The 25,599-nt window shown below is 35.6% G+C and overlaps 1 protein-coding gene across 1 annotated transcript in view; it reads right to left on the bottom strand.

The window, feature by feature from the left end:
• Positions 1-1,363: 1,363 nt before the first annotated feature.
• LOC131663418 (fibroblast growth factor receptor 4-like) overlaps positions 1,364-25,599 on the bottom strand; it is a 670,606-nt gene continuing 646,370 nt past the window's right edge. Inside the window, exon 7 of the mRNA XM_058933819.1 lies at positions 1,364-1,600. Within this exon, the coding sequence (XP_058789802.1) occupies positions 1,364-1,600 (237 nt within the window). The remainder of the gene's footprint in view (positions 1,601-25,599) is intronic.

Below are 25,599 nucleotides of genomic sequence, written 5' to 3'. Positions count from 1 at the left end.
ACGGCTATCTGCGCGGTTCCTCGCGATCAGCAACTTCGGTATGAATCGACCTCTAAATGGAATGTATATGTAAGCCGATGCCGTTTCCTGCGGAGAATGGAAATCGCGTATAGCTTTCCGTCTAATTGCGCTTTGACAAAAGCACGTCGCGAAGGCGGGAGAGACAGTTCTCTTCTTTCACGCTTTCGTGAGATTTGCTGAATGGAATATGCACCGACTCGCGAAGCTGATTAAGTAATTAGCCCATTGGCCGGTGACATTGGTGAATACGTCAATGGGTGGGTCATCGCGAGGCTTTTTCCTCAATTGCAGGAGGACTCGCGACATTCGGTAACCGGCAGTGAAGCAGTAAAGACGTGCGTGTAAAGTCTAAGTAAAAGGTGTCGAATCTTTAAAATTAGAAAAGTACATTTAAAACCGCAACATTGAATCTTCTTGTAAACGTCAAAGTATAAGTATTAATTTAATAAAGGTGTCGAATCTTTAAAATTAGAAAAGTACATTTTAAACCGAAACATTAAATCTTCTTGTAAACGTCAAGTATAAGTATTAATTTAATAAAGGTGTCGATACTTCTGAAAATTCGTAATTTCAACTTAATCGAAAACTTCCGATATTCCCTTTCGTCTTGTGGAGTGTAACTGGCCGTGAGCGGTGCTTTAGGCACAATCATTTCCTTGGCTAGCAACGGACTGCAGATCAACAAATCAAAAGGAAACAACAATTCGTAAGGTAGCGAAGGGTACCCGCTACAACAGGTTCTCCATTTATTTCTTTTTTTCTCTTTCGATAATTTTTGCTTATTCTAGGCGAATTTTCCAAGTAAATTTAATTAAATATTGATAAATTTCAGACGTAACAGTAGCATGCACCACACCTGTTATAAGAAAGAGAAACAAGATAGTGAGTGAGAACAAAGCAGCTCCTAGTAAAAATTCTGACAGTGTCGTCGTTACATCCAATGAAGAATGTGTAACCTCGAAAAGGATTGCAGTCATGCGATGGCAAAAGTGTCGTTGGAATTATTACCAAAAGATGAGCTGCAATACAATACAATACACGATGTTGGTTTACGGCATCCATACTTTCTCTTTCGCGCGCGTATTTAATATGTATTCATAGGTCTTTTGGCTATTGTACTCGTAATATTTTGTATCTGAATTTTATAATCTATATGATATATTTTTATAATCCTAATCGTTATGTTTTCGATTAATCGTCATTATTCCTACATGCTAATTGCTTGATAATATCAAACGGTTGCGTTGATTATGGTGAGTCTCGCTACGAAGTATATAACAGCCGCGGGTGAATCATTTATTTAATATTTCTGATGCTGGTAATTACTGTTTATTTCTATTAATTATAATTTTTCACCACTAAGATTGATTACGTTGTAGTAAGAGTGATCAGGAAACCGATCAAGTTCAATATAATCGATTTCATTAAGTAAAAGCCCTTCTAATAATTTTACAAGTTCTGAAAATGATGGTCTATGGGAAGGTTCTTTATCCCAGCAATAATACATAATGTTATAAAGTTCTCGTTTACAATGCTCTGGTCGATCTAATCTGCAGCCTTCTTTTATTCGTTTAACAACCTGGAAAAGAAATTTTTCAATATTTAATAAATCAGGAAGAAAATTTTTTTGTCAGATTTTAATCTAATTTCATTTTTATTTATTTCACGCACGTGCGCATAGACACTTATTTATTTGTGATTTCATTTATTTATATGAATTTTGATGAAATAAAATGATACATCTACAACATGATGCATGATGCAGATATATCATTATGTAGTGCATGGCAAAATTGAATGATGAATAAAATATACCTTATATTTGCTTCTAAATTACGTCGTTCATAATGGGAATATATTTTGAAGTGTATTGAAAGAATTATCTATTTCACGATTTTTTCCAAATTTTTTACTTATATTCTGAAGACTATTAAATGTAAAGATCAAAATGAAATTTCATCTGCCCATCACCTTGATCTACTTACTTCAACGAAACTTTGAAGTAATAATAGATAATTCTATGGTTGTTTATAACAAAATACAATATAATATACATGTGTAGATAAAACTTTAGGATAAAGATGTTATTGTATGACAGTAATTCGTGCTCCAAATTCAAATGGAAAATGTATTGATAATTTTTAAAAAGTCATTTGAAAAACAATCATTTGTCAGTCATTGAAAAGTAATAGTTTTGATATGGAAGAAAATAAGTACATTTTATTACTTGTTCTTTTCTTTTGAAAGAAGCATGTTCCTGGCTGTTTTGTAGAAAAAACTTCTTTATAGCTACCAATTTTTTAAAACTTATTTCTTTTACTGCTTTAAAATGTCATAACTCATTAAAAAATCGTATCGGAATGAACAATATTGTAAAATATTCAAACAATATTTATATGTGTATAAAAAAATCAAGTTTTTTTCATAATTTTATATTATTATTATTCAAAATTTCGGGCTGAAGTAGTTATAATCTGTTAATGTAAAAAAGGGTAACTACCTTCTCGAAAATTAAGGAGAAAGTGTATCACGTAAATTTAATGAAGTCGGAGATAGGTCTATTGTAGGTAGTAGCGCACACTATTCGGTGTCGATCCCGATAACGTAACACTGTTGGCGAAAGGATACCTCTCTGAACTCACCGGTCACGAACAAATAAGTCGGGTAAATAAATAGGATCTAATAGCGTAAAAGCTATTTAATGCATAAGAAGAGAACTCGTACATGGAAATTAGTAATCGTGCAAGAGAGAAAGTAGAGTGAAAGTCGGTATAGCGTCGGTACTTACAAGTTGGAAATCTTGAACTCGTTGCTGAATTACAGGTTATGGTACGCATGCACAAAAGAGGACTATCCCTTCCTTACCCTTACGTTTTAACAAAATATCGACAGTCGCACTTGCCTTTGAACTAACATCCGTAGTCGCACTGATGTTGTTAAAGGCCGCGCCGTGTAGTTTTGTAAAACTCAGTAGCGTAGCACGAACAAAGACGAAAAAAGCACACGGCTCAACTGTCGACATCCTCGCTCGTACACAGTTAGTATGCTCTGGAATGTCCGTTTTTATCTCGCTGCTTTAGAATTCTCTCTCTCTCTTTTTCTCACTTCCTGGTAATTATCTAAGGAACACATCAATCTGTTCACTCTTATGATATCGTATTTGGATTCTATTATTTTTTCACTCTGTGTCGAGTGAATTATTGCAGTTCGAAGATCATCTCGACCCTTCATTAAAATCTCTGATTTTTACAGGTTTTTTATCAATATTATTGGTTTGAAGAGACTTTTATTTCCACTGGATTGATACTTCCATTGTTCGTCAATGTTTAACCTGTCAAAATTATTAGTGATGCAGTGAATCGTTTCGGACATCGTAGAACTTTTTGTAAATTAGGCTCATCTTTGGGAGCTGTGGAGGGCCTTTTTTGCATCTTTGACTTCGTCATTTTCATTGCTTTGTTATCTCTACTATCTTAGTCACTATATTAGGTTGGTAATCTATAACGCGTATAATGATTCGTTGTTAAATTATGGAGTGTAGTTAACTGAATTTATTATTGCTGTTTTATTTTGATATAAAATCTAAAATGCCGCAGATGGCAAATTAGCAATTATTTTTGTCTGGATTATCGATGAGAAAGAACACTAATTTTATCTCCCTTTTTTATATCGTGAAATAAAAAATAAGTACTTGTATGGGAAAAAGCCTTCTAAAGCATAAAAAATCCATTTTATTAAATTAAAAGCAAACGAAGTAAATGAGAACTCAATTAAAATAATATGATTACGCAATTGGTGACGACACATGAAAAGTGATGCGCACTAATTCGATGTAACGTTTAATCGAATATACATGAGGCGCAATTAAAACTTAAATGGTCACAAGACCGCACGAAATACATGCACGCATGAACGCGGAGGAATTTCTCGCCCACTCACTCCAACACACACGTAGTTAGTGCAATAGGAGGCAACTGCTGCTAAGCAGGCACTGATTAGGTTGGAGATCACTAGCAATAGTTCGAGTTGTCGTGTGATCGATGGCGACCACGCGTTGAGATGCCCGGAGGCGATTCGTTATTTTTAGTTAGGTTGATAGATTTTGTATTTTATAGATGGGTACGTCGTTTTCTGCGCAATACATTGGTTTGCGTCTTTTTCTTCGTCCAAGTATTCATAACAATATTTTTGAAAACGGCAAAATTAAAGAATTCGCGAACAATATAAATGTACCGAGCGCATTACTTATTCGATTTTAATTGCCGGCGTGTCCGACCATCTATCTACTCTGATTTGTCAAGAAGCCCGAAGCTTACCCCAAGAAAAGGGCGCCACCTCTCGCTGTTCTCGTCGAGCTTGGTTACTATAGTCGCACGCACACTCGCGCATACATCTATACCAGTGATGACGGAACAATTGCATTTAACTGTCTTATGATACATATAGATCTTATGTGATTGTTGTTCAGGTTTATTTTTATTTCATCGTTTATCTGCGTGTTTTAGGCGCTTTTAGTGTTGAGTATTTATTAAATTGTTTAAACGTAAATATTGACTTGTTATCGACCGAGTTCCATAATTTTGCGTTAATCACTGAAAGTTGTGCTATTTAGCCGAAATTCAGCATCGATACGAATGTAGAAGCGAACACCTAGCTCTATCTCACCATCCTGAGCGCGCTTTTTAAAATGTTATTGCAGCTGTGTTATGTTTTTTGATACTGGTTATATCCATTTACGCTAGTGTGGTATAAATTTTATTTTCAGTGCTTCTGTTAAAATGGTTTAGTTGATAGCATTATTTTATTAATAATTTATAAGTTTTCTATGCCCGGGTTATATATACTTTTGAATTAATCTGAATACCTTTAATGGTGATGCTCTGCTCTTTTTTCTGTAATATGATCATAAATTGTAGGAAAGATAAATTTGTCCAGTGCGCTGCCTGTAAAAAGTTATGCCATCGCTATTCCGTCAATTCAACTATACTGTCTGAATCATTAAGTTTAGTTGTACTGGGTTTTCACTAACAGTAACATTAAGAAACTCCAAGATAACTGAATTAGTTATTATACAGCTTGACGTGAAACTTGCTCGTTAAATAAGACTAGTTATTTCCGATAGATTTTGGGTCGCTGAATTCAAATCTGACCTTAGAATTCCTCTATTACATCAAGTTTTTTAAATACCCTAACCTAAAAGTGCAAAAAATACTGTTTTTGGCTGTTTTTGAGGTACAATAACATCTTGAATAATTTTTCTTGGAAAACTGAATACTCTATCTTAAAGAAACACTCTTACCCTCTAAAACTATTTTTTTAAGTTTCTAATATCTTTTTTTCTGTCCAAGATATCGTTATTTAAAGTTTATTGTTATAACATTTTCGATAAAGCCTGAAAATAGAGTGAGTCATTTAAAAAATCGATGTATACATTACACTTTATTATCATTTGGATGACCAAATCGATAATCATTATCGAAACTGCACCATAACTTTAGAATATCCTGATAACCTTAAATATTCGAAAAAAGCCCTATTACGGATCACAATGAGACGTTTTTTCAACAGATATAAAGCTAGTGTGAATGATTGAAATAGTATTTTTTATAGGATAAAGCATTACTGGACCATTAAATACTTAACCTATAACCACCGATTCTGTAGGCATTTGAGCAGACGTCGGTTCAACGATAAACACTTTAATCTAAAATAGTGCGAGAGACTCCTACAATCCAATTTCCTTTCCCACGATCCCGGTAATTTCGAGGCAAACGCTATTCTATCAAGTTCACCTTTCATTCACTAGGTGGCTACCATCTTCGTCTAATGGAATAGCAGAGTTTGCTCTACTTCACTGGAGAGCTCAAGGGATGCAGTCAAACGATATAGTTCTGACTTAATATTAGCTATCAAGCTAAATATTACTATCCGTGTTAGAGATCGTGTTTAAGCGGCGTGGTAACGGTAAGTATTCTAAATATTGAGAACTTCTTGCAAAGATAAAGTCAGTTATTTTTGTTTTACGGTAGATTTTAAGCGTTTATTTATTTATTTTGTATTTCTTTTTCTTACTTAATTATATTTTTTTTTTTTTATTTTTCTTTCTTATTTAATTTTATTTACTTATTTTTACTTTTAATTAATGTTGACTTCATAAAGTAGTAAAGTTGCTATTGTTCAATTAGAATTTTATTTTCAATAAAATTGGAAATCTTTATCCTTGTATTTTTCGTTATATCAAATATATGTATCTTTGTGAAAGGTAGACCTTCATCATTTATATTAAGTTAGTTTGAAAACTGAAAATACTAACTTTGTTCCTATCAATACAAAAAACTGAAAATCTTCAGATAACATTAAAGTAATCAAGACATTTTCTTAGAACTTCGTATTAAACAGCTTTTTAGATATTATTTTAAGTTAAAAACTTTAACTTTCATAAATAATGTCTTCACGACAGTCTTGAATGACCCGCAAAAGTTTTGTTATGTCTGTGGTGATTTCGTCCTAATTAGACAACGTAAATCCATAACAGCGTTTATCACATTATTGTACAAAGAATATTCTAATAATTAATTGACCAATTTAAATAAAACTTAGGTTCCTAACATGATTTGTGATACGTGTATTTGAGTAGGTTGAATAACTGGAAAAATGGAAAAAAAAGTGTATGCCATTTGGCACTCCCACAGTATGACGAGGACCAAAAAATTACGTTGATGGTTGCTACTTTTATTTATGCCACAGTGATAAACAAATTAGTAGCTTCAATAGCAAAAAATAAACACACTATTAAATATGCAAACGTACAATCTGTTACAAGACCTACTCCTAATATGCCAAAAAATTCCATTCCTGTTTAAAAAATCAAATTGGAAGCAGAAGAAGAAGAAGACGATGAAGAAAAAAAAGAAAAAAGAGAACAAAGATACTAAGATAACAAAGATGAAAAGGAGTTTGAAGTTTATAGCAGCAACGAACTGCGCACATCGTTTGATAAACATTGTACGTTTAATTAGGTTGTGTTAAATGACTTAAGTCGAGATTTCGAAAGAAGAATCGATGCTGTTAGTTTCAAGATTGCAAGAAAAAGGTGAGCTTTCACCCAAGGTAACTTATACTTGGTACAAAAATCAAGAGGAAGAATTTCTAAAATATTTTATGGAAGTGGAATCATTAACTGTTTGCAATGATGTTTCAGGTTTGATGGCTGCTCTAGGTGTTAAAACTTATAATTAAAATAGTGAAGACTATTTATAGTGTCTTCGACCCGCAATTTGAAGGCAGCTCCCTTCATAATGAAAATCTATATGTATTCGTTACTATTTGATATTCAACAGTTTTAGATGAGAATTAGTTTGTAAAAGCGTTCGATCAATCAAGTGTACGTTTTCAGTATGTACATAAAAAATTTCCAAAACTTAGTGACGTAAAAATAACATCAGGAATTTTTATTGGACCTCAAATTAAATTGCTGTGTAAAGATGATGATTTCAAGAAAAATATGTCTATCAAAGAAAAATATGCCTGATTTGTATTTGAAAAAGTCATAAATGGTTTTTTAGGAAATAAAAAAGAAAACAATGACAAAGAGCTTGTAAAAGATATGTTAGAAAAATTTAAAAATCTAAGATGCTGTATGAGTCCAAAACTACATTTTTTGCATGACCATCTCGATTTCTTTCTAGATGGAAATTTAGGTGATGTAAGTGATGAAGAGGGAGAGAGATTTTACCAGGACCTACTAGCTATTGCATCTAGGTATCCAGGACGATAGGATTCTATCATGATAGCTGACAACTGTTGGTTACTAAAACGTGATGATTTGTATCTATTAACCCCACCATATCTGCTGTTCCGGCTTATTTTCAAAAGTTCGTTCAACTCTACTGTAATGATCAACAATACAAGCTGGTATTGACCGTGTTTAGATTAATAAAGCTGCTGAGGCTTTTTGAAATATTTTCAGTAATAATATGGCAATATTATGCGAAGAGTGGAAAAAACTCTTATATGAAGTTCCTCTTCAGTACAATGGCTTTGATCATGATGCTACGTGGATTATTCTCAGATTTTTAAGCTTGATGGTGGTTGTAATTTGCTTATGCTTAACTGCAATAAATGCTTATACTTAATCATTTATTCTAGTCAACTGTGGAACTCCCCTTTTTCCAGGGTGGGCAATACTACTGGCACTATTTAAATAGGACCACAAACTGATGGTAGTCAGCTATTAACTAGAGAATTTGTCTTCCATTATTGCGTCACATTGCTTTATTTAATACATACGCTCCCACATTTGCACAAAAACAAAACTGTAATGAATGTTTTCAAATATAGGGGTTGTACCTTTATCTATATCAGTGCTTTTTGATCTAATTCTGTACATGATTTCGGCATGGAAGCAACGGAGATCAGCAAATAAATTAATTTAGCCTATAGTATGTTATATGAGGATGATCCTCTGCTCCGAACATGTTTTTATCTTATTAATTTTCGACTTTTGATGATTTATCTATGGCTAATGCTATTGGTGATAATACCACTGCTGAATATAGTAACACTAGTAATAATAGTGATAGGGCTAGCGCAGTTGTCCTTAACGGTAACAAACAATAATGGATACTTGATCAATTGTATTGTCATAACTTAGTATTGCTAAGCAATAGCCATATTAATGTAAATAGACTTAATTCGTTTACAGACTTTGTTCTTCTACAAGAATATTCTATAGTTAGATGTAGAATATTTTTGAATATCTTTTCTATCATTGAAACATTTCTAACTAAAGCTGTTTTAAATAATTATTATTAATCTATAACTGGATTTAATTTTTTCCATCTGGATCATGCTGGTAAACTTTATTAAGAATTTCTCTAAATCACATACCTCATTTATCGTACGCCTTGAACAGTCAAAGGGTTAATGAAGTCGTAACCAACGATAAATGAGGTATGTAATTTAGAGAAATTCTTAATAAAGTTTACCAGCATGATCCAGATGGAAAAAATTAAATCCAGTTATAGATTAATAATTATTTAAAACAGCTTTAGTTAGAAATGTTTCAATGATAGAAAAGATATTCAAAAATATTCTACATCTAACTATAGAATATTCTTGTAGAAGAACAAAGTCTGTAGACGAATACAGGGTGGGCCATTTTAAGTGGACCAGTAGGTTTTCTCGGAAACTATGAGAGATAGCAAAATATTTTTCAGACATAAGTTGCTCAATTTCGAGGGGGTCAAATTCTCATGATCTTACCTTTGACCTTGGAGGTCATGTTCAAGATCATTTGAAGGTTATTTTTGTTTTTTTAAATGGGAACCCCTATTTTTGACCCCGGATTCAAAAAGAGCAGGAAATTCTACGTTCAGATGATGTAACATACGTGGGGTCCGATTCATCACCCAAGGTCTTGCGAAGGTCAATTTATTTTTTTTCTTAATTTTTCCACCCGAATGACCGGTAAAGGGTAATGTTAAGCGAAAAATATTTTAGACAAAAGTTGCTCAACTTCGACGGGGCCAGATTCTCATGACCTTACTTTTGACCTTGGAGGTCATGTTCAAGATCATTTGAAGGTTATTTTTGTTTTTTTAAATGGGAACCCCTATTTTTGACCCCGGATTCAAAAAGAGCAGGAAATTCTACGTTCAGATGATGTAACATATGTGGGGTCCGATTCATCACCCAAGGTCTTGTGAAGGTCAATTTATTTTTTTTCTTAATTTTTCCACCCGAATGACCGGTAAAGGGTAATGTTAAGCGAAAAATATTTTAGACAAAAGTTGCTCAACTTCGACGGGGCCAGATTCTCATGACCTTACTTTTGACCTTGTAGGTTATGTTCAAGGTCATTTGAAGGTCAATTTTGTTTTCTTACATGGGAACCCCTATTTTTGACTCCGGATTCGGAAAGAGCGGGAAATTCTACCCAATTTTTTGTTTAGGCGTCATGTGTGCGGTCTATTTTGCCCTATTTATTCAAGGTCATAAATGAAGAAGACAAGTGATTAAAGTATTTTAGCTTTATTATTTATTTACCAAAATAACATTTATTACATTTATTTACCAAATTAGTCAATTGTTAGAATAAGTGTTCAAAAACATTTCCATCTCCTTGAATGCATAATTCGATTCTCCGATGAAAATTATCTACTGTTCTCAGTAGTACATCCTGCCGTATGCTCTGACATGTGATCCTGATCCTGTCCATCATGTCTTCTCGGCTCGTTGGTTGTTCTTGATAAACGACATTCTTCAAGTATCCCCATAAGTAAAAGTCAAAAAATGTCAAATCGGGAGATCGTGCTGGCCGTGCAACTGGTCCACCACGACTGATCCATCTACCGTTGATTCTGATGTAAAGAGGTAAGCTCTAAGATTTCTGTGGAATTGCGCAGAAGCTCCATCTAATTGCATCCACATTCTCAGTCTTGTTTGGAGGTCTACTTCTTCCAGTAGTCCATTTAGTTCATTTTGTAAAAATAGAGAAAAGTTTGCTCCATTGACATTTCCCTCAAAAAATAAGGTCCAATCATATGTCCATTGATAATGCCACACCACACGTTGATGCTCCAACGATGCTGATGATCTACTTGTCGATGCCAATGAGGATTTTCAGCTGACCAGTAATGACAGTTGTGCCTGTTGAGCTCTCCATCATTTTTGAATGTAGCTTCGTCTGAGAACATGACATTATGGAAAAATGCCCTGTCGTTTTGAATCATTTCTTATGCCCAACGACAAAACTCCAATCGCCTTTCCATGTCATCTGATGTGATGGCTTGAGTGAGAGTGATATGATATGGTCGGAATTTTCGTTTTCTCAAAACTCTAAGGACAGTTCGTTTTTGTATTCCAGTTTCTCTTTGAATCTGTACTACTAATATGAGGATTCCCATGAATAATTGCCAATATCACAAGCACGCGAACATCATTCTCATCATAAGTTTCGCGTACGAACTAAATGTCCTTCTTGAACTTTCACATCAATCCTTCGAATGATGAGGGTGTCTTCGGTTCGGGAAATGTTCTTGATAAAGTCTTGCAGCTTTACGATAACTCCCTTCGGCTAGACCAAGAATGAACTTCATATCGACGCGTTCACGTGCAGAATAATCCGGCATGGTCCAAAAAAAAGGCTTTTCATTTAATTTTTAATAAAAAGTTGTAAAAAAAAAATTCTCTTCAATGAACACAAAATCGCTATTCAGTGAGATAAGCGAATGAACTAAGCTGCAGTATCGAAAAACAATTTGTGTTTTGTGGAAATGAAAAGATTCGATATGCCAAACCAGACAATAACAGGTACACGTATGTCAAAGTACATAAAGACACTTTACGGTAAATGTTACTTTTATTGGATAACATGGATGGTTAAGCTAGAAAAATGTACGACCTTGCGCCTGCATATGATAAAAGGGGCGAATAAGCTCTTTCCGAATCCGGGGTCAAAAATAGGGGTTCCCATTTAAGAAAACAAAGTTAACCTTCAAATGACCTTGAACATGACCTCCAAAGTCAAAAGTAAGGTCATGAGAATTTGACCCCCTCGAAATTGAGCAACTTTTCTCTGAAAAATATTTCGCTATCTCTCATAATTTCCGAGAAAACCTACTTTTGCCCACCCTGAGGCGAAATTTGCCAAACTTTAAAATTTTATATCTCAGTGAAAAAGAGTCGTAGAATAAAAAACTTGACGCCATTTTAAAGGTAATAGCAAAAGCTTTCAGTAACGTAAAGATAATATTGTTTGTACTAAAATTACGTTTTTTATGCTTATTTATTTATTTGTTACGCAAATCAACGGATCATTAAAAATCCAAGTAAAATAAAAAGGTGGAATGTTTCTCTTTAAAATAAGAGCAACAGAACTCATTTCTGATTTATTTTATACAGACATATAGCTTTTTTTATTGTGACAGGGCTATAGCGATGCTCGCTGGCCCTGTGTGCGGCACTCTCCTCGCGTGAACGCAGCGACCAAGTGTACGCTATATAGCGACTACATACTTGTGTCGTTGCAGGATCTGGAGAGAGGAGCGCAACGATCGGCGAGGTGTCGCCATGAGTGCGAGTAAGAGCGAGAAGAGCGAGAGAGAGAGAGAGCGATTTTGACTGATTTTTGACGGCGAGAGAAGTGGGAGCGCAGCGGCGCGAGGCTTGGAAATTAAGGGAGAAGAAGGGCAGTTAGGCGCGAGCTCTCAAGTAATTAGGGCCGCCTAAGGAGAGTCTGAACGAGAGGACATTTCGGCCAGAGAGGAACGACTGCCAGGAGTACGACTGCTATTTGCCAGGAGAACCAGGTGTTCCGAGCCGAGCCCGGACTAGCAGCGACCATTCGCCGTCCCCGAGGCAAAGGCCGTGCTGCGGCCTCTCCTGCAGCAGTCCCAGTCATCGCCAGGGCGCCGTTTCCAGCGGGCCTGCGCTTTCGCCGGCGTCGTCTCTCTGCCGACGGACCGTCGGCATCCGGTGGGTCGAAAGCCTGTTTATCTCTCTCGTGGTTCGAATTTGATTACTGTGTGAAGAAGTTTGGTTACTTTGTAAATGTCCTGACTTTTATAATCATGTTCAATTTCAACTGTGAAGAGCGGTAGTGGCGCTTTTGTGATGCGATTTCTTATGTTATGAATACTTAATACTTTGTGTCCGTGATTTTCTATGGTAGCTTTCAATTCTTCAGTATCAACGGACAGATGCATGCTTCTTAGAATTACTTTGAAACCTTTTTCTTCTTTACACTAGTAGGTGTAGAATTGTCATTTTTTCTTTCAGCGCATTTATTATCGGGAGATACTTTTCCGATGTTGTTGGTTGAATTTTAATTTTATCTTGCCCTATTACTTTTAGTGTAAAATTATTTTTGGCTATTGTGTTTAATAATTTTTTTAACGGTTGGATATCTTCTACGTTGTAAACAAAGATCGGGGGAATTTGTTTATCGTTTTGTTTGCTTCGTTACTTCCTGATTTTTCATTTTCACTATGATTATTTTCTTTATCATCTTGTAGATTTCGAATCTATTTCTTGTATTACTTAGCCAGTAGTCTAATTTTGATAGTTTGAATAATTTGTGTTTCATTGCTTGGACTGCTTTAACTGCTTGGACTTCTTTTATTAGAAGCGATTTTCTATTCTCCAGGTTTATCTTTATTGTTGGATGTCGAATCATCACTTACTTTTGTGGCCATTTCAGCCGTCTTGTTTTGTAATTCTGTTAAACAAGTTTCACCTTTAACTGTCACTTATGCTATTGCTATAACTAAGACTTCCGGTAAAGCGCAGTTTTAACACGTCTACTCACCTCAAGTTTCAAATGCTAACTAATGCATTAAATGAAAAAACTTTGGAGACAAAAGTTATTTCTTTTTTTATAAAGAACGCAAAAATAAAGTGAATACTAAGATCTGGAACAAATTTTTTTTTTTCATTTTTTCACGCTAGCCATGTGCGGAGGTGTGAGTCAGTGTCTTGGTGGAAGAACACTTTTTTCTTTACCAATTGGGACCGTTTTTATTAATTCGGCATCGAATTGGTCCAATAATTCGACATAGATAATAATACTGCCTTGTGACCATTTCGCCCTTCTCCAGGTAGTCAATGTATATCATACCTCTCGAATCCCAAAAAACGGTGGCCATCACCTCTCCGGCCAATGGAACAGTCTTCGCCTTCTTCGGAGCAGGTTCACCACTAAAGTCCACTGTATGACTGTTCCTTGATCTCTGGTGCATACTAGTGGATCCATGTTTCGTCGACGGTCACGTAACGACGCAAAAACTCATTTGAATTATGCTTAAATAGCTTGCGGACAGCTTTCTTATACCCAAAATTTCGTGCAGGATATACGCCATGCGGTCTTTTGTGATGCCTACTATCTCAGCTATCTTCAATACCTTCAATCGGTGGTCTGCCAAAATGACAACGATATTTATATTGCTGTTTGGTTTTATATTCTGCTATTAATATTTTAGCTTGTTCGCAATTATTTTCCATGTGTGTTCCGTTTTTATAGATTATACAGATAGATTTAAATGTTGCTTGTCGTACATCTACCTTACAGTTTTTCATTGTACGAGTATCTCCTCTGTTATTACATGTATCACAGATTACATCTGGGCAATTTAGATTCGTATGGCCAAAGTTATCGCAACATTTTCATTTGGTTTCTTTGCACGAACGTTTGGGTCATGGCCCACTCTGTCGCATTTCCAACGTGCTTCATAATTTTTTATGTATGGGCATTGATCCAGTCCGTGTCCTAGATCTTGACAGTACTGACAGTATATGTTTTGTCTTTTATTTAGTCTACATACGCTGATTGAATGACTAGGTTGAATGCAGAATTCGCAAATTAATTTAATTTAATATTTTGCATTTTTGCAGTTATTGGAAAGATGATCTAGTTTTTTACAGTATATCAAACTGCCTTTGTACAAAAAAGTGCTTCATGTTGGAAATCCCTACAAATTTGACAGATCAATATTCTAGTTGGCTCTTCTTATCTATCTCGACCGTATATATAAGTATTATTAATGACGACTTTGTCCAATGCCTTCCGTCTTTTGATGTCGTTTTCTATTTTAATGGCTCTAGGTGATATTTCATTGACTGAATTTTCCTGGTCTAATTCATATTTTATTTTTGGTATAAGTTATTTTTTAAAACTTACAGTAGCGTCCGCATTTTAATTCTTAAGAAATGTTTTTAAATTTTCTGTTGTTCTACTTTCTGATTTTTTTTCCTTTATATTCATTACCAATTCTCTTGATCCGTTGATATATTGTACTACTGTTTCATTTTCTCTTCGAGTAATCTTTCGAAGTTTTGCATATAGTTCATAGATATCATCTTCTATTGAGTATAGAAACTTTATTCCGTTTATTAAATCGTCTATAGTATTTATACTTGTGCAATTGAGTGCATCACCTACCTCTCCTTTTATTCTTACTTTCAACAAATTTGTAAGATTCGTTTCATCTATGTCATCAATCAGATTTCTTAATTGTTTCAATTTTTTTATATATTCTGTCTATGTCATATTTTTTCTATCATATTTGGGGACATAATTAACGACGTCTTTCAGATGTAATTTCATTGCTTTCGATTGTTTTCCTTCCTACATGTTCGTAAGATTTTCTTTTCTTGATTCTTTTCTGTTAATTATATTCAGAGGTAATATATTTTTTTCGCTTAGAATGATGTTTATTAAGATATTTTTAAAAGTTTCTACAATTAGGCTTTGTTCTGCCAAATATCCTCCGATATCCGAATACCTTTCACTACTAGTGTTTATATAAAATGTTACGTCAGAGTCAAGAGATTGGATGCTATTTGCTTCTTCTTTTAGTTTTGGTTTTAAACTATTCTTTCTTTTTGTTGATGGTTTTCTTAAAGTTTTTGAGATGGGGCCACTATTTCTATGTTCTGTTAAATGAATATGAGTTATTGGATTTTCACATTGGATTCTTGTTGGTGACCTTTTTGTTATTGAATTTCTTTTGAATGCACTTTCTTTTAGTGCGTCACTAACAAGGGAACCACCCCAACCCGACCTCACCGATTTAAATGATTTTGGGATATGTTGTAGTACTTAAAAAAAAACTTAGATACGTGTTTTTTTTTTATCGGCTCAAAAGAGCTTTTAAGGGGTGAAATCCACCCTAAAAATCAACCCCTAAAATTAGTTTTTTTAATGTTTCTCAGTATCAATGAATATTTTTCAGTAAACTCAACGTTAAAAAATTTCTTATAAAAAGGCGCTTTTAAGGACATAACATTTATACCGAAGGGTTGCAACTCCCTTCTTAATAGGGGTAAATACACTATTTTTTGTACTGTTTTACGACATGTAATATAGTAAATCAGCTCGAGTAATTTAAAAATTGCACTAATAATGAGAAAATACCAAAATTAAATTGAAGTGTTTCTGGATTTAAAAAAAATATATTTAAGGGGTGTTTCAGCCCCTAGAAACCACCCCAGTCAAACTATCAGCAGGCTAACCCACCTAATCCTGGGAAAAGCAATTTTAGTCGTTTGTTATTTCTTGAAATAATTGAATTTTACACCATAAGCGAGTTATCCCAGCTGAATCACATACCTCTTATCGATCTACCCCTAACCTATCTAACCCCCACCCTTATAAACCACCCTTACCGAACCACATACGGGCTAACCTTATATAAATATCGAAAAATAAGTGTATTTCTTGAATAACATTCATGTTGCATAACAATATGTCCCAAGTATTACAAATTTTATGAAATAATTATTATTTTCTTTTCATTATAAATACAAAAAAGATAAAAATAATTAATTACGGCTTATAAATATAAGATTTGAGACTAAAATAAATTATAAATAATTATTAACTATTTTGTTTTTTCGAAATTAATAATAACAGTTACAGTATAAGATTTTTTTAAATATTATTTGCATTGTATTACATATAGCTGTGTATAGGAGTAATAATAATAGTTATTATTTTTTAAGCGTAAAGTTAATTAGTAATAAAGAAAAATAACAAGTAATAAAAGTTAAAAATTATTAATTTCAAAAGTTTAATATAGTTATTATTTCTTTTTTAATCATTTACAGTTTATCAATGAGAAAAAAAATTATAACAAATAATTGATTATATTAATAGTTATAAATAGTTATTATAGTCTCAATTCCTATACTTATAAACTGTTTACTTTTTTCAATTTACACTTTATCTTATTTACAATTTTGTCTTATCAATGGCTCGAAGAAGATAAGTTATATCAAATCTACGCCCCTTACGATAATAAAACATCCGATATACATTTCATTATTCATAGTAGTTGAAGAAAAGACAAGTATTTAAAAAGTTAAAGTATTTTTATAGTGCTGGATTTATAGTAGTAGTTTATTTATTTACAACTTATATGTTACATTTGGTTTATATTTCTTAAATTTCTATTTGTGTCTCGTATCCAGTTTGTGTAGTTGATTATGTATGTGTTTTGTGTGTGTGTGTGTGTGTGTGTGTGTGTGTGTGAGTGAGTGCGCGCGTGCGCGTGTGTGTGTATGTGTTGTGTAAATATGTGCCTTTGTAGGTGTGTCTGCAACTCTGGTGTCTCTGTCTTCTGCGCCTGCCTGTTTCTCTTTTCTTCTCATTTTTCTTCTGATTAATCTTCTCTTCCTCTTTCTCTCTCCAAAATCTGCCTTTTCCGCTCTTCTGTTTTCTTTTCAGCTTTTCCTTTATTACTTTCTTTTGCCTTTTCACCTTTGCCTTTCCTTTGCTTTTGCTCTCCTTCTTGCTAATCATTTTATCTAACTTTCTTCTTGTTAAGGCTTTGACACCTTTTTCTTGTTTCCTATTGCTCCCTCTGCCTTTCCTTTCCTCAACCTCACTTATTTTTCCTAAGTATCTTATGATTTGCCGTCTAGTTTACCTTTTTCTTTCTCTTCTTCGATTCTTCTTCTTTTCCATTTTGCTCCATCCTCCAATACCTGCCTCCTCTCTCTTGTGTAGTTGCTGTTACTTGTGTCTTGTGTGTGTGCATGTGTATGTTTATGTTTGCGCATATGTTTGTGTTTTGTGTGTATGTATGTGTATGTATGTGTGTGTAGATGTGTCTGCGAGTCTTGCTTCTCTGTCTTCTGTTTCCGTCTCTCCTTAGGGTCTTGTAGCTTCGTCTTCTTGCTTTTCTTTTTCTTTCTTCTCTTCATTTCTTCTTCTTTTCCATTTTATCTCCATCATCCACGCTATCTTTTCTTTGCTTCCTATTATTATTTTTTCCATTCTTCCCCTTCCTTTCTCCTTCTTTCACATTTTTCTACCATGTGCTTCCAATTTTCTTCCACTTTCATACACATTCTGCATCTCTTATTTTCTTCTTTTTCCCAATACCTGCTTCCTCTCGTTTCATTACCTAACCTAAACCTTTCCCTTATTTGCAGGCCTTTTATTCTTCCCTCTCCTTGAATTTCCTTTAACCTATACCTTTTCATTTCTTCTTTCAGCTCTTTCCACTCGTTTATGTATCTTGATTTTTCTAGCTTTTCTTCTAATTCTTTTTCATCTTTTTTCTTCAGCTCATCTCTTATTTCTTCCCAAAACTCTTCCTTCATTTCATCTCCCTCTTCTCTCTCTCTGTATATTTTACTTTTTTCCAGCCTTTCCTCTCTCTCCTCCTTCTTACCCTTTTTATCTTTTTCATTTCTTTCCCTTTTCTTTAATTCTCTCCATGCTTCTTTTCTTATTAAGCCATCTCTTTCTTCTCTTATTTTGTTTTCATACTTCATTGCTCTTTCTAATGCTGTTTCTTTCATTTCTTGTCTTCCTGTTTCCCATCGTATTAGGTAACTTGGCGTGTTTCTATCTAATCCTAATACCCACTTTATGTATTTTAGTTGTAGTCTCTCTATTTCCTCATATCTCTTCCATCCCCAGATTTCTGCTCCATACATAATCACGCTTTTCGCCAGAGCATCGAACAGGTTCATCCTTAGCTCCCAGTGTTCTCTAAATAGCCTTTCTCCTAGCCCCCATAACTTTCCGAGTCCCATATTTATTTTCCCTTCTACCTTCTTTATCTGCTTATTATTTCCGTTATTTCTGCTTATCACACATCCTAAGTCGTTGTACTCTTTTACCATCTCTATCTTCTCATCTTCCCATTCGAATTCTTCTTCCTTCCCCCTTCCTCCTCCTCTCCTGCATTTCATCATCTTTGATTTTCCTACATTTAACTCTAACCCCCTTTCTTCCAGGTATCTTTTTAATTTTTTCAGCATTGCTTTCATTCCACTTTCACTCTTTGCCATCATCACTATATCATCTGCGTATCCTAATGTCCATATTTTCTTCCTTCCTATCACTATCCCTCCTTCCTGCACCCGCTTGATCTTCACTTCCAGGTCGGCGAAGGCAAGATTAAATAGCGTAGTGCTCAAAGGGCACCCTTGCCTTACGCCTTTGTAAGTCTCAAACTCCCCAATTATTTCTCCTCCAACTTTTACCTTACTCCCTGTTTTCTTGTATATTTCTTCTATTCTTTTCCTAATTTTTCTATTTATCTCTTTCTCTTTCATTGTTTCCCATATTTTCTTCCTCTTTATTTTATCAAAAGCGGCCTTCATATCTGCAAAGAATACGAATAGTTTTCCTCCTTTTTCCCTTATTTCCTTTCCTATTATTGTTTTTAATATAAATATCGCGTCCATTGTTCCTCTTTTCTTCCTAAATCCCATCTGCGTATCACTTAGCGTTTCTTTAGCTTCTAGTTTTCTTTCCAGCTTTTTTCTCAGTATTTCCGCATATATTTTATATCCCGTATCATCAGCGTTATTCCTCTATAGTTTCCTACTTCTTCTTTCCACCCTTTCTTATATATTGGTACTATTATTCCCTTCCTCCATTTCTTCGGATATCCCTCTCCGTTCCATATTCCATTTAAGTATTTTGTCATATCTTTTATCAAGCCTTCCGTGCCTTCCACCCACGCTTCATTTGCTATACCATCTTCTCTTGTCGCCTTTTTCTTTTTCATTTTTCTTATTACCTCTTTTACTTCTCTTTCTTTGATTTCTTCACCTTCCTCTCCTTCGCTGTCTTCGGTTTCTTCCCTTTAATTTCTTCCTGTTCTTTCTCTCCCAATTGTTCCTTGAAGTGCTTTATCCATTCTTCTTTTCCTATATTTTCGTCTAATCCAATTCTTTTCTTCCTATTGCCATTCACTTTATCCCAGAATTTTCTTCTCGTCTTATCTGTTCTTATTTCTTCTGCCACTCTTTTCCCTTCATCTTCTTTTGCTTTTCTTATTTCCTCTCTGTATTCTCTTTTTGCTTATAGGTATTTGCCTCACTCTCCTTCCCCTTTTCTTACCTTATTTAACTCTGCCATCACCCTACCCCTTTTTGCCTTACATTCTTTTCACCACCAGCTTTTTTTTATCCTTTTGTTTCCTTATCTTCTTTTTTACAACTGCGCTCTTCACTCTATTTTTTATATCTTTCCATTTATCTGTTCCCTCTATTGTGTCTATCCATCTCTGATACTCCCTTATACCTTCTTCACACCAGTCGTCTATCATTCTTTCTTCCTCTTCTTTTCTTTCTTCCGCTATTTTGTCTCCCAGATCCACCTCTATTGGTAAGTAGTCCGACTTTACCCTCTCCTTTATTTAAACCTTTTTTATCGCCTCCTCACCTTCCTCGTTACCTACTACATAGTCTATCGTTGACATTCCTCTCACTCCTATATATGTTATTTCTCCCTCTTCATCTCCTTCTTTTCTCCCATTCGTTATCACTAAGCCCATTTCTCCTAGCCATTTTATCATTTCTTCTCCCTCTGCGTTTAACACTTTATCCTTGGCCTTAATTTCTTCTAGGTTTTCTTCTGTCTCCCATTCCCTTCCTTCGTTTTCTGTTCTTACGTTGAAGTCTCCTCCTATGACTATTGTTTTTCCTCTATTCTCCTCTATCTTTTCACTTAGGTATTCCTTCTTCTCATTTTGCATATACACCGATGCTATCATGTATTCCCTCCCTCCGATCTTTATTTCTCCTACTATTACCTCACTTGTCCTTTCTTTCTTCCATTCTACCTTATTCATCCCTTTCCTCTCTCTTACCATTATTCCTCCCCGTATTTCTCTCCCCCTTCTCCTCCTCTTCTTGAGTCCCTCCACTCTATGCTGTACCCTTTCAGTTGTTTCTCCACACCAGTTCTTGTCCCTTGCCTCTTCATCCAGGTTTCCGTTAGCCCTATTATGTCGAATTCCCTAACATATCCCCAGTCGTCTTCTTCCATGCTCCTCACCCCTGCCACGTTCCAGAATAGTATTTTTACTGCCTTTCTCCCCTCTCTCTCCCTTCTCTTCTCTCTCTCTTTTATCCCTATCGTTTTCGAAACCCTTCCACCCCCTTTCCTACCATTTTTCCCTCTCTCTCGCTCCACCACCATTCTTCTTCCTCTGATTTCACCCCGGTATGCCACATCTTTACCTCTTTACCTTTACTTCTTATTTCTTTCGCTTTCCTTCTTACTTCCTCTCTTATCTTTCTCTGCTTCCACGTCCAGTCCTGATCTATGTATATCTTTTTCTGTGCCAGATTCTTTTTTTTCTTCATAATTCCTTCTTTTTGTTCCCATGACGCGCATCTAATTTGCCACATGTTTTTTCTTCTTTCTCTCCGATCATCTCTCTCCGCTGTTCCTCCTATTCTTCTCAGATTCACTATCTCTCCTTTCATTTCTAGTACCTCCCTTAACCAGACCTCTGCCTCTCCCTTCTTTTCCCATCTTAACTCACCCTCTAAGTCTGTTACTATTATATTGTTTATCCTACTTTCTCAATCCATTTTTTCTCTCATATGCTCTAATTCTTCCTTGTTGCCTACTTCTGTTCCTCTTTGCTTCTTGTTTCCTCTTTCTATGCTTTCTTTTAGTTTCACGCACTCCTCTTCCAACTGGTCCATCCTCTTTCACCATTTTTCCTGCAGTTTCTTTTCTCTACGTTCTGCTTTTTACGTTTCTTCTTTCGTCTCTTTCTTTCTTTCTTCTCTCTCTCTCTCTCTTGTTCTTTCCTAACTTTTCCTATTTCCTTCTCCCACCTTTCTTCTCTTCTTTTCGCCTCTGCCTCCATTCTTTCCATTTTCCCATTATTTCTTTAAACATTTCTGTCCATTCTTTCCTTTCCTCCTCCCATACCTCTCTTAATTCCCTTATGTCTGTCCGTATCTTTTCCATTATATCTTCTGCACCACTACTTTTTCCCACTTCTCTTATTATGTTGTCCAATCCTTCTCCCCCCTCCCCATCCATCTCGCTTTCCTCGCTCTCACTCTTGCATCTCTTTGCCTCTCTCATTTCTCCTCTATTATTGTCCCTCAGCGCCTCCCCGCTCTCTCTCCCCCTCACCACCTTTACTCTTTTCTTCTTTTCCTCCTCTGGGTCTTTCTTATCCAACCTTCCACCTTTATCTCTTAATTTTTCTGTTGTCATAAATATTTCCATCCTATCCTGTACGCCTTAATTCGACTCTCTATAACTACCCGTGATCCCACCTTTATTCCCTGTCTTACCTTTTCTGTCTCTGCCTTTATTTCTTACCGCCCCTCCTCTCTGCCTGCCTTTCCCGCTTTCTGATTTTCTCTCTTAACCTCAACTTTTATTTTTTTTCTTTATTCCTTTCTCTCTGCTTTTTCCGGCTCTTCTCCAGGCCTCTCTCTCTCTTCTCCACTCCTCCTCCACCTCCACGCTCTTTTCACCTCTATTTCTCTCCTCAAACACTTTTCCTCTTTGACTTTATCACCAAAACTCGTGCTCACATCCAAGACACGTCCACACTCCCCTCAAGTGAAATCTAACCTCCTAGTGCTGGATTTATAAATAAACTTATTTCTATATCTACTGTGACAGAGAATCTCGGCTAGGCCGATCTCGTCCGTTTAGCTCTCGCAAATGTCCGCGCGCCGCGCCAGGCTTAGAGTGTGTACGTTTGGCACACACACTCGTGCTTGGACCTTTTGTTTGCGAGGTGCTGAACACGGGCTGAGCTGACTGCTGGAGCGACGCAGATGGCGCAGAAGAAGAGAGAAAGAGAGAGAGAGAGAGAGAGAGAGAGAGCGCTCGAATTGCGGATCGCCGCGGAAAATACAGGGAGTCTCTGCTAGGCAATGAGCAGAGAAAGTCGCGCGCGCGGATAAACCGAAAGGTCACGGTTTTTTCCGAGTTGGCCTCGTGACCTCGCCGACGTTTTGTTCGTTTCGGAGACACGCCCGGTGCGCGGACGAGTGATAGAGCGTGAGGCTGGGTCGCGCCCAGCCGTGTCCCAAAAAATACCCGGCACCGGTGCGTGCGGGTAACCGGCGAGGTGCGCGGGCGAGCGCGCGAGGAACTTGACGTGCTGCAGCGCCGAGCAACGAGGAGGCGGCAGAAACAACGGCAACAGCAATTCTTGGGATACGGATTGAGGCAGCTATATTGTGGAGCAAGCGAGGAGACCAGCGAGAAAACAAATAGCGGCGACAACAAGTATCGGCGAGACGGCCAGCGAGGAGTACATCAGTGACGTCACACTGAAGAGCGCTCTAGCCGTCAGAGAGGCTGAAGGTCGAGGTCGGTGCCGTATTTTTCTCTTGATTCTCTCTCTCTTGCATGTTTGGGCGTCATTCTATGGTTGGTAGCAGAGCAGACCTGCTGGCTACCCGTTAATGGCCTATCAGCGAAAAGTGTTCGTCGGGCATTTGTATAATATCTAGTTTTTTATAAGGGAATCGGCAGGCTGACCAGCCACCGATTCACCTTCGCGTTCGCGTTTGTTATTGTACCGCTCGTAGTGTGTAAGTCCGAGGTTGCCGTATTGTAATCGTTTGTTGACAATTAAAGACTAGCGTATTAATCCGCTGTGGTGTTTATTCGCCGCTGTATCATTCCTCATCCTCACTCCGAATCTGTGCGTTTAACGTGTTTATGCTCGACGCGTTATTCAGTTGTGGGAACGTCTTTTGCTTCCCGAATCCCCGAATAAATAATTTATGCGGACGGTCGCGAGTAGCCCAGACGGGTACGGCCGGAATTCTCCGTTACACTACATACAAATTTCCCGAACACGAAAATATAGTACATAACAAGAAGAAAAGTTGTCTACTACGTAAGTATTTATGTCACTTATCATATATAATTTTATTCAAATATTTTGATTTGTAAACATGTGAAATATAACTGTTAAAAACATATGATCGAATTCTATCTATAGACTAGGTTTTTTTTTGTCTTTTGTAAAATTATTCAACTGCAAAAAAGATTATTTATATCTTAATTTTGTTTTAGATTAAAACATGAAGATCAATCCTTTGAACGCAGTTAACTTATTATTAGCATATTTTCAAAGTTTATAAATACCAGATAGCGAGATTAATTTCAAAGAAATTAAATCGTCAGAAAAATTGAAAGAAATATTAATAGATGCCGTGTATAAGTTTAATGATATTGATATGATTGTTGAAGAGACATTAGATTTTCATGAAGATTATAAAGATACTGATGCTAAAATAATCGAAAATGAAGTTTAACATCACTTTCCTGATCCTGATTTTGCACCAACAAATCAGTGCACAAATGATGATGAAGAAATCACATTTGATTATAAACAAAGAGCCGTAGAATTTTGGAGGAGCGGAAAAAATAAAAACTTAAAACTGGATACTGTACAACATAGATTCGAAAAAGTTTCATCTACAAGTCAACTTAAACGTTATGGGCATTGCAAGCTCAAAAAATTGTTGGCCATGAAGATATAAGATTTAAGGCTACTCAAAATTGGTTACTAAAATTTAAAAAAGCTCATAGAATAGTATCTAGAAAAATAAATAACTTTATCACCAAAAAAACATTAGAAAGTAAAGAAGAACTACAAACTAAGGCAGATGCTTTTGTAGCTGATGTTAAATCACGTATACCAGAAATCGGCAATGCAAACTTTTATAATTCAGATCAGAGTGGTTTCCAATTAGAAATGCACTCGGGAAGAACATTAGTAGTTGAAGGAGAAAAGCAGGTGCAATGTCTTGTACAGTCGGTTTCATCGACAACGCACAGTTATACAATTCAGCCAACTATATCAGCAACCGGGAAACTTTTATCACCACTTTTTATAGTTTTAAAAGAAAAAAGTGGTCAATTCGGTCCCATAGTGGAATCTTCAGTATTTAGACCAGAAAATGTGCATGTGGAAGCATCTAAATCTGGAAAATTAACGACAAGTTAGTATATTTTTGTTTATTATAATACAATGACATAAAAAAATTTTGAAATTTTTTTATTTTAGATCATTTTAAAATTTGGTTGAAAGAAGCTTTTTACCCAAATGTTGGACCTCAATCTGTACTTTTACTCGATTCTTGGAGTGAACATTGCGATAGAGCTGTAAGGGAAACGATACCGATAAACAAAATCGTTAGTATAACAAAAATTACCACAGGAACGACAAGGAACATCCAACCACTTGATGTTTATGGATTTCGTATCTGGAAAAACTTCGTTCGACGTTTATCAGATCAAGTAATTTTGATGGGCTATGAAATCAATCTACAGTTAAGAAATAACATCATAAAAATGCAGTCTCTTGTCCATAACCAGCTTTCTTCACCAAGATATACAAATATTTTTAAATACGCTTGATATAAAAGTGGCTACATTGCTGAAAAACTAGCTAAAACAGATAACCCTCTTGATTTTAGTTTTGGAGATTCTTGCAATATACATTGCGAAGTAGAAGCATATAAAAATGTTGCTGTAATACGGTGTATTTGGTGTAAAAGATGTTTCAGACACTTTTTCGATGATTATTATCATTTCTGTAAGGAATTCGTTGAATAATACATTTTAATTTACCAATAAATTAAAAAAAGAAAAAGATGAAAATTATTATGAAAAATCAAAATATATGTAGTATCGCGTACGATGGCTCTTACGTAAATATATTTATATATCTACATACGAATATAAATATATATGTATAGATCTATAAATGATAATTAGAGCTCGTGTTATTCTCCTGTTTATTTTTAAGAGATATTTCTCGCTATTTTGGT

The sequence above is a fragment of the Phymastichus coffea genome, unplaced genomic scaffold, assembly GCF_024137745.1.
Source record: "Phymastichus coffea isolate CEN01 unplaced genomic scaffold, Cenicafe_Pcof_1.1 PCOF00002, whole genome shotgun sequence".
Classification (NCBI taxonomy): Eukaryota; Metazoa; Arthropoda; class Insecta; order Hymenoptera; family Eulophidae; genus Phymastichus; species Phymastichus coffea.
Note: the sequence above shows the minus strand (reverse complement) of the source record. Positions and strands in the feature narration are given on the sequence as shown.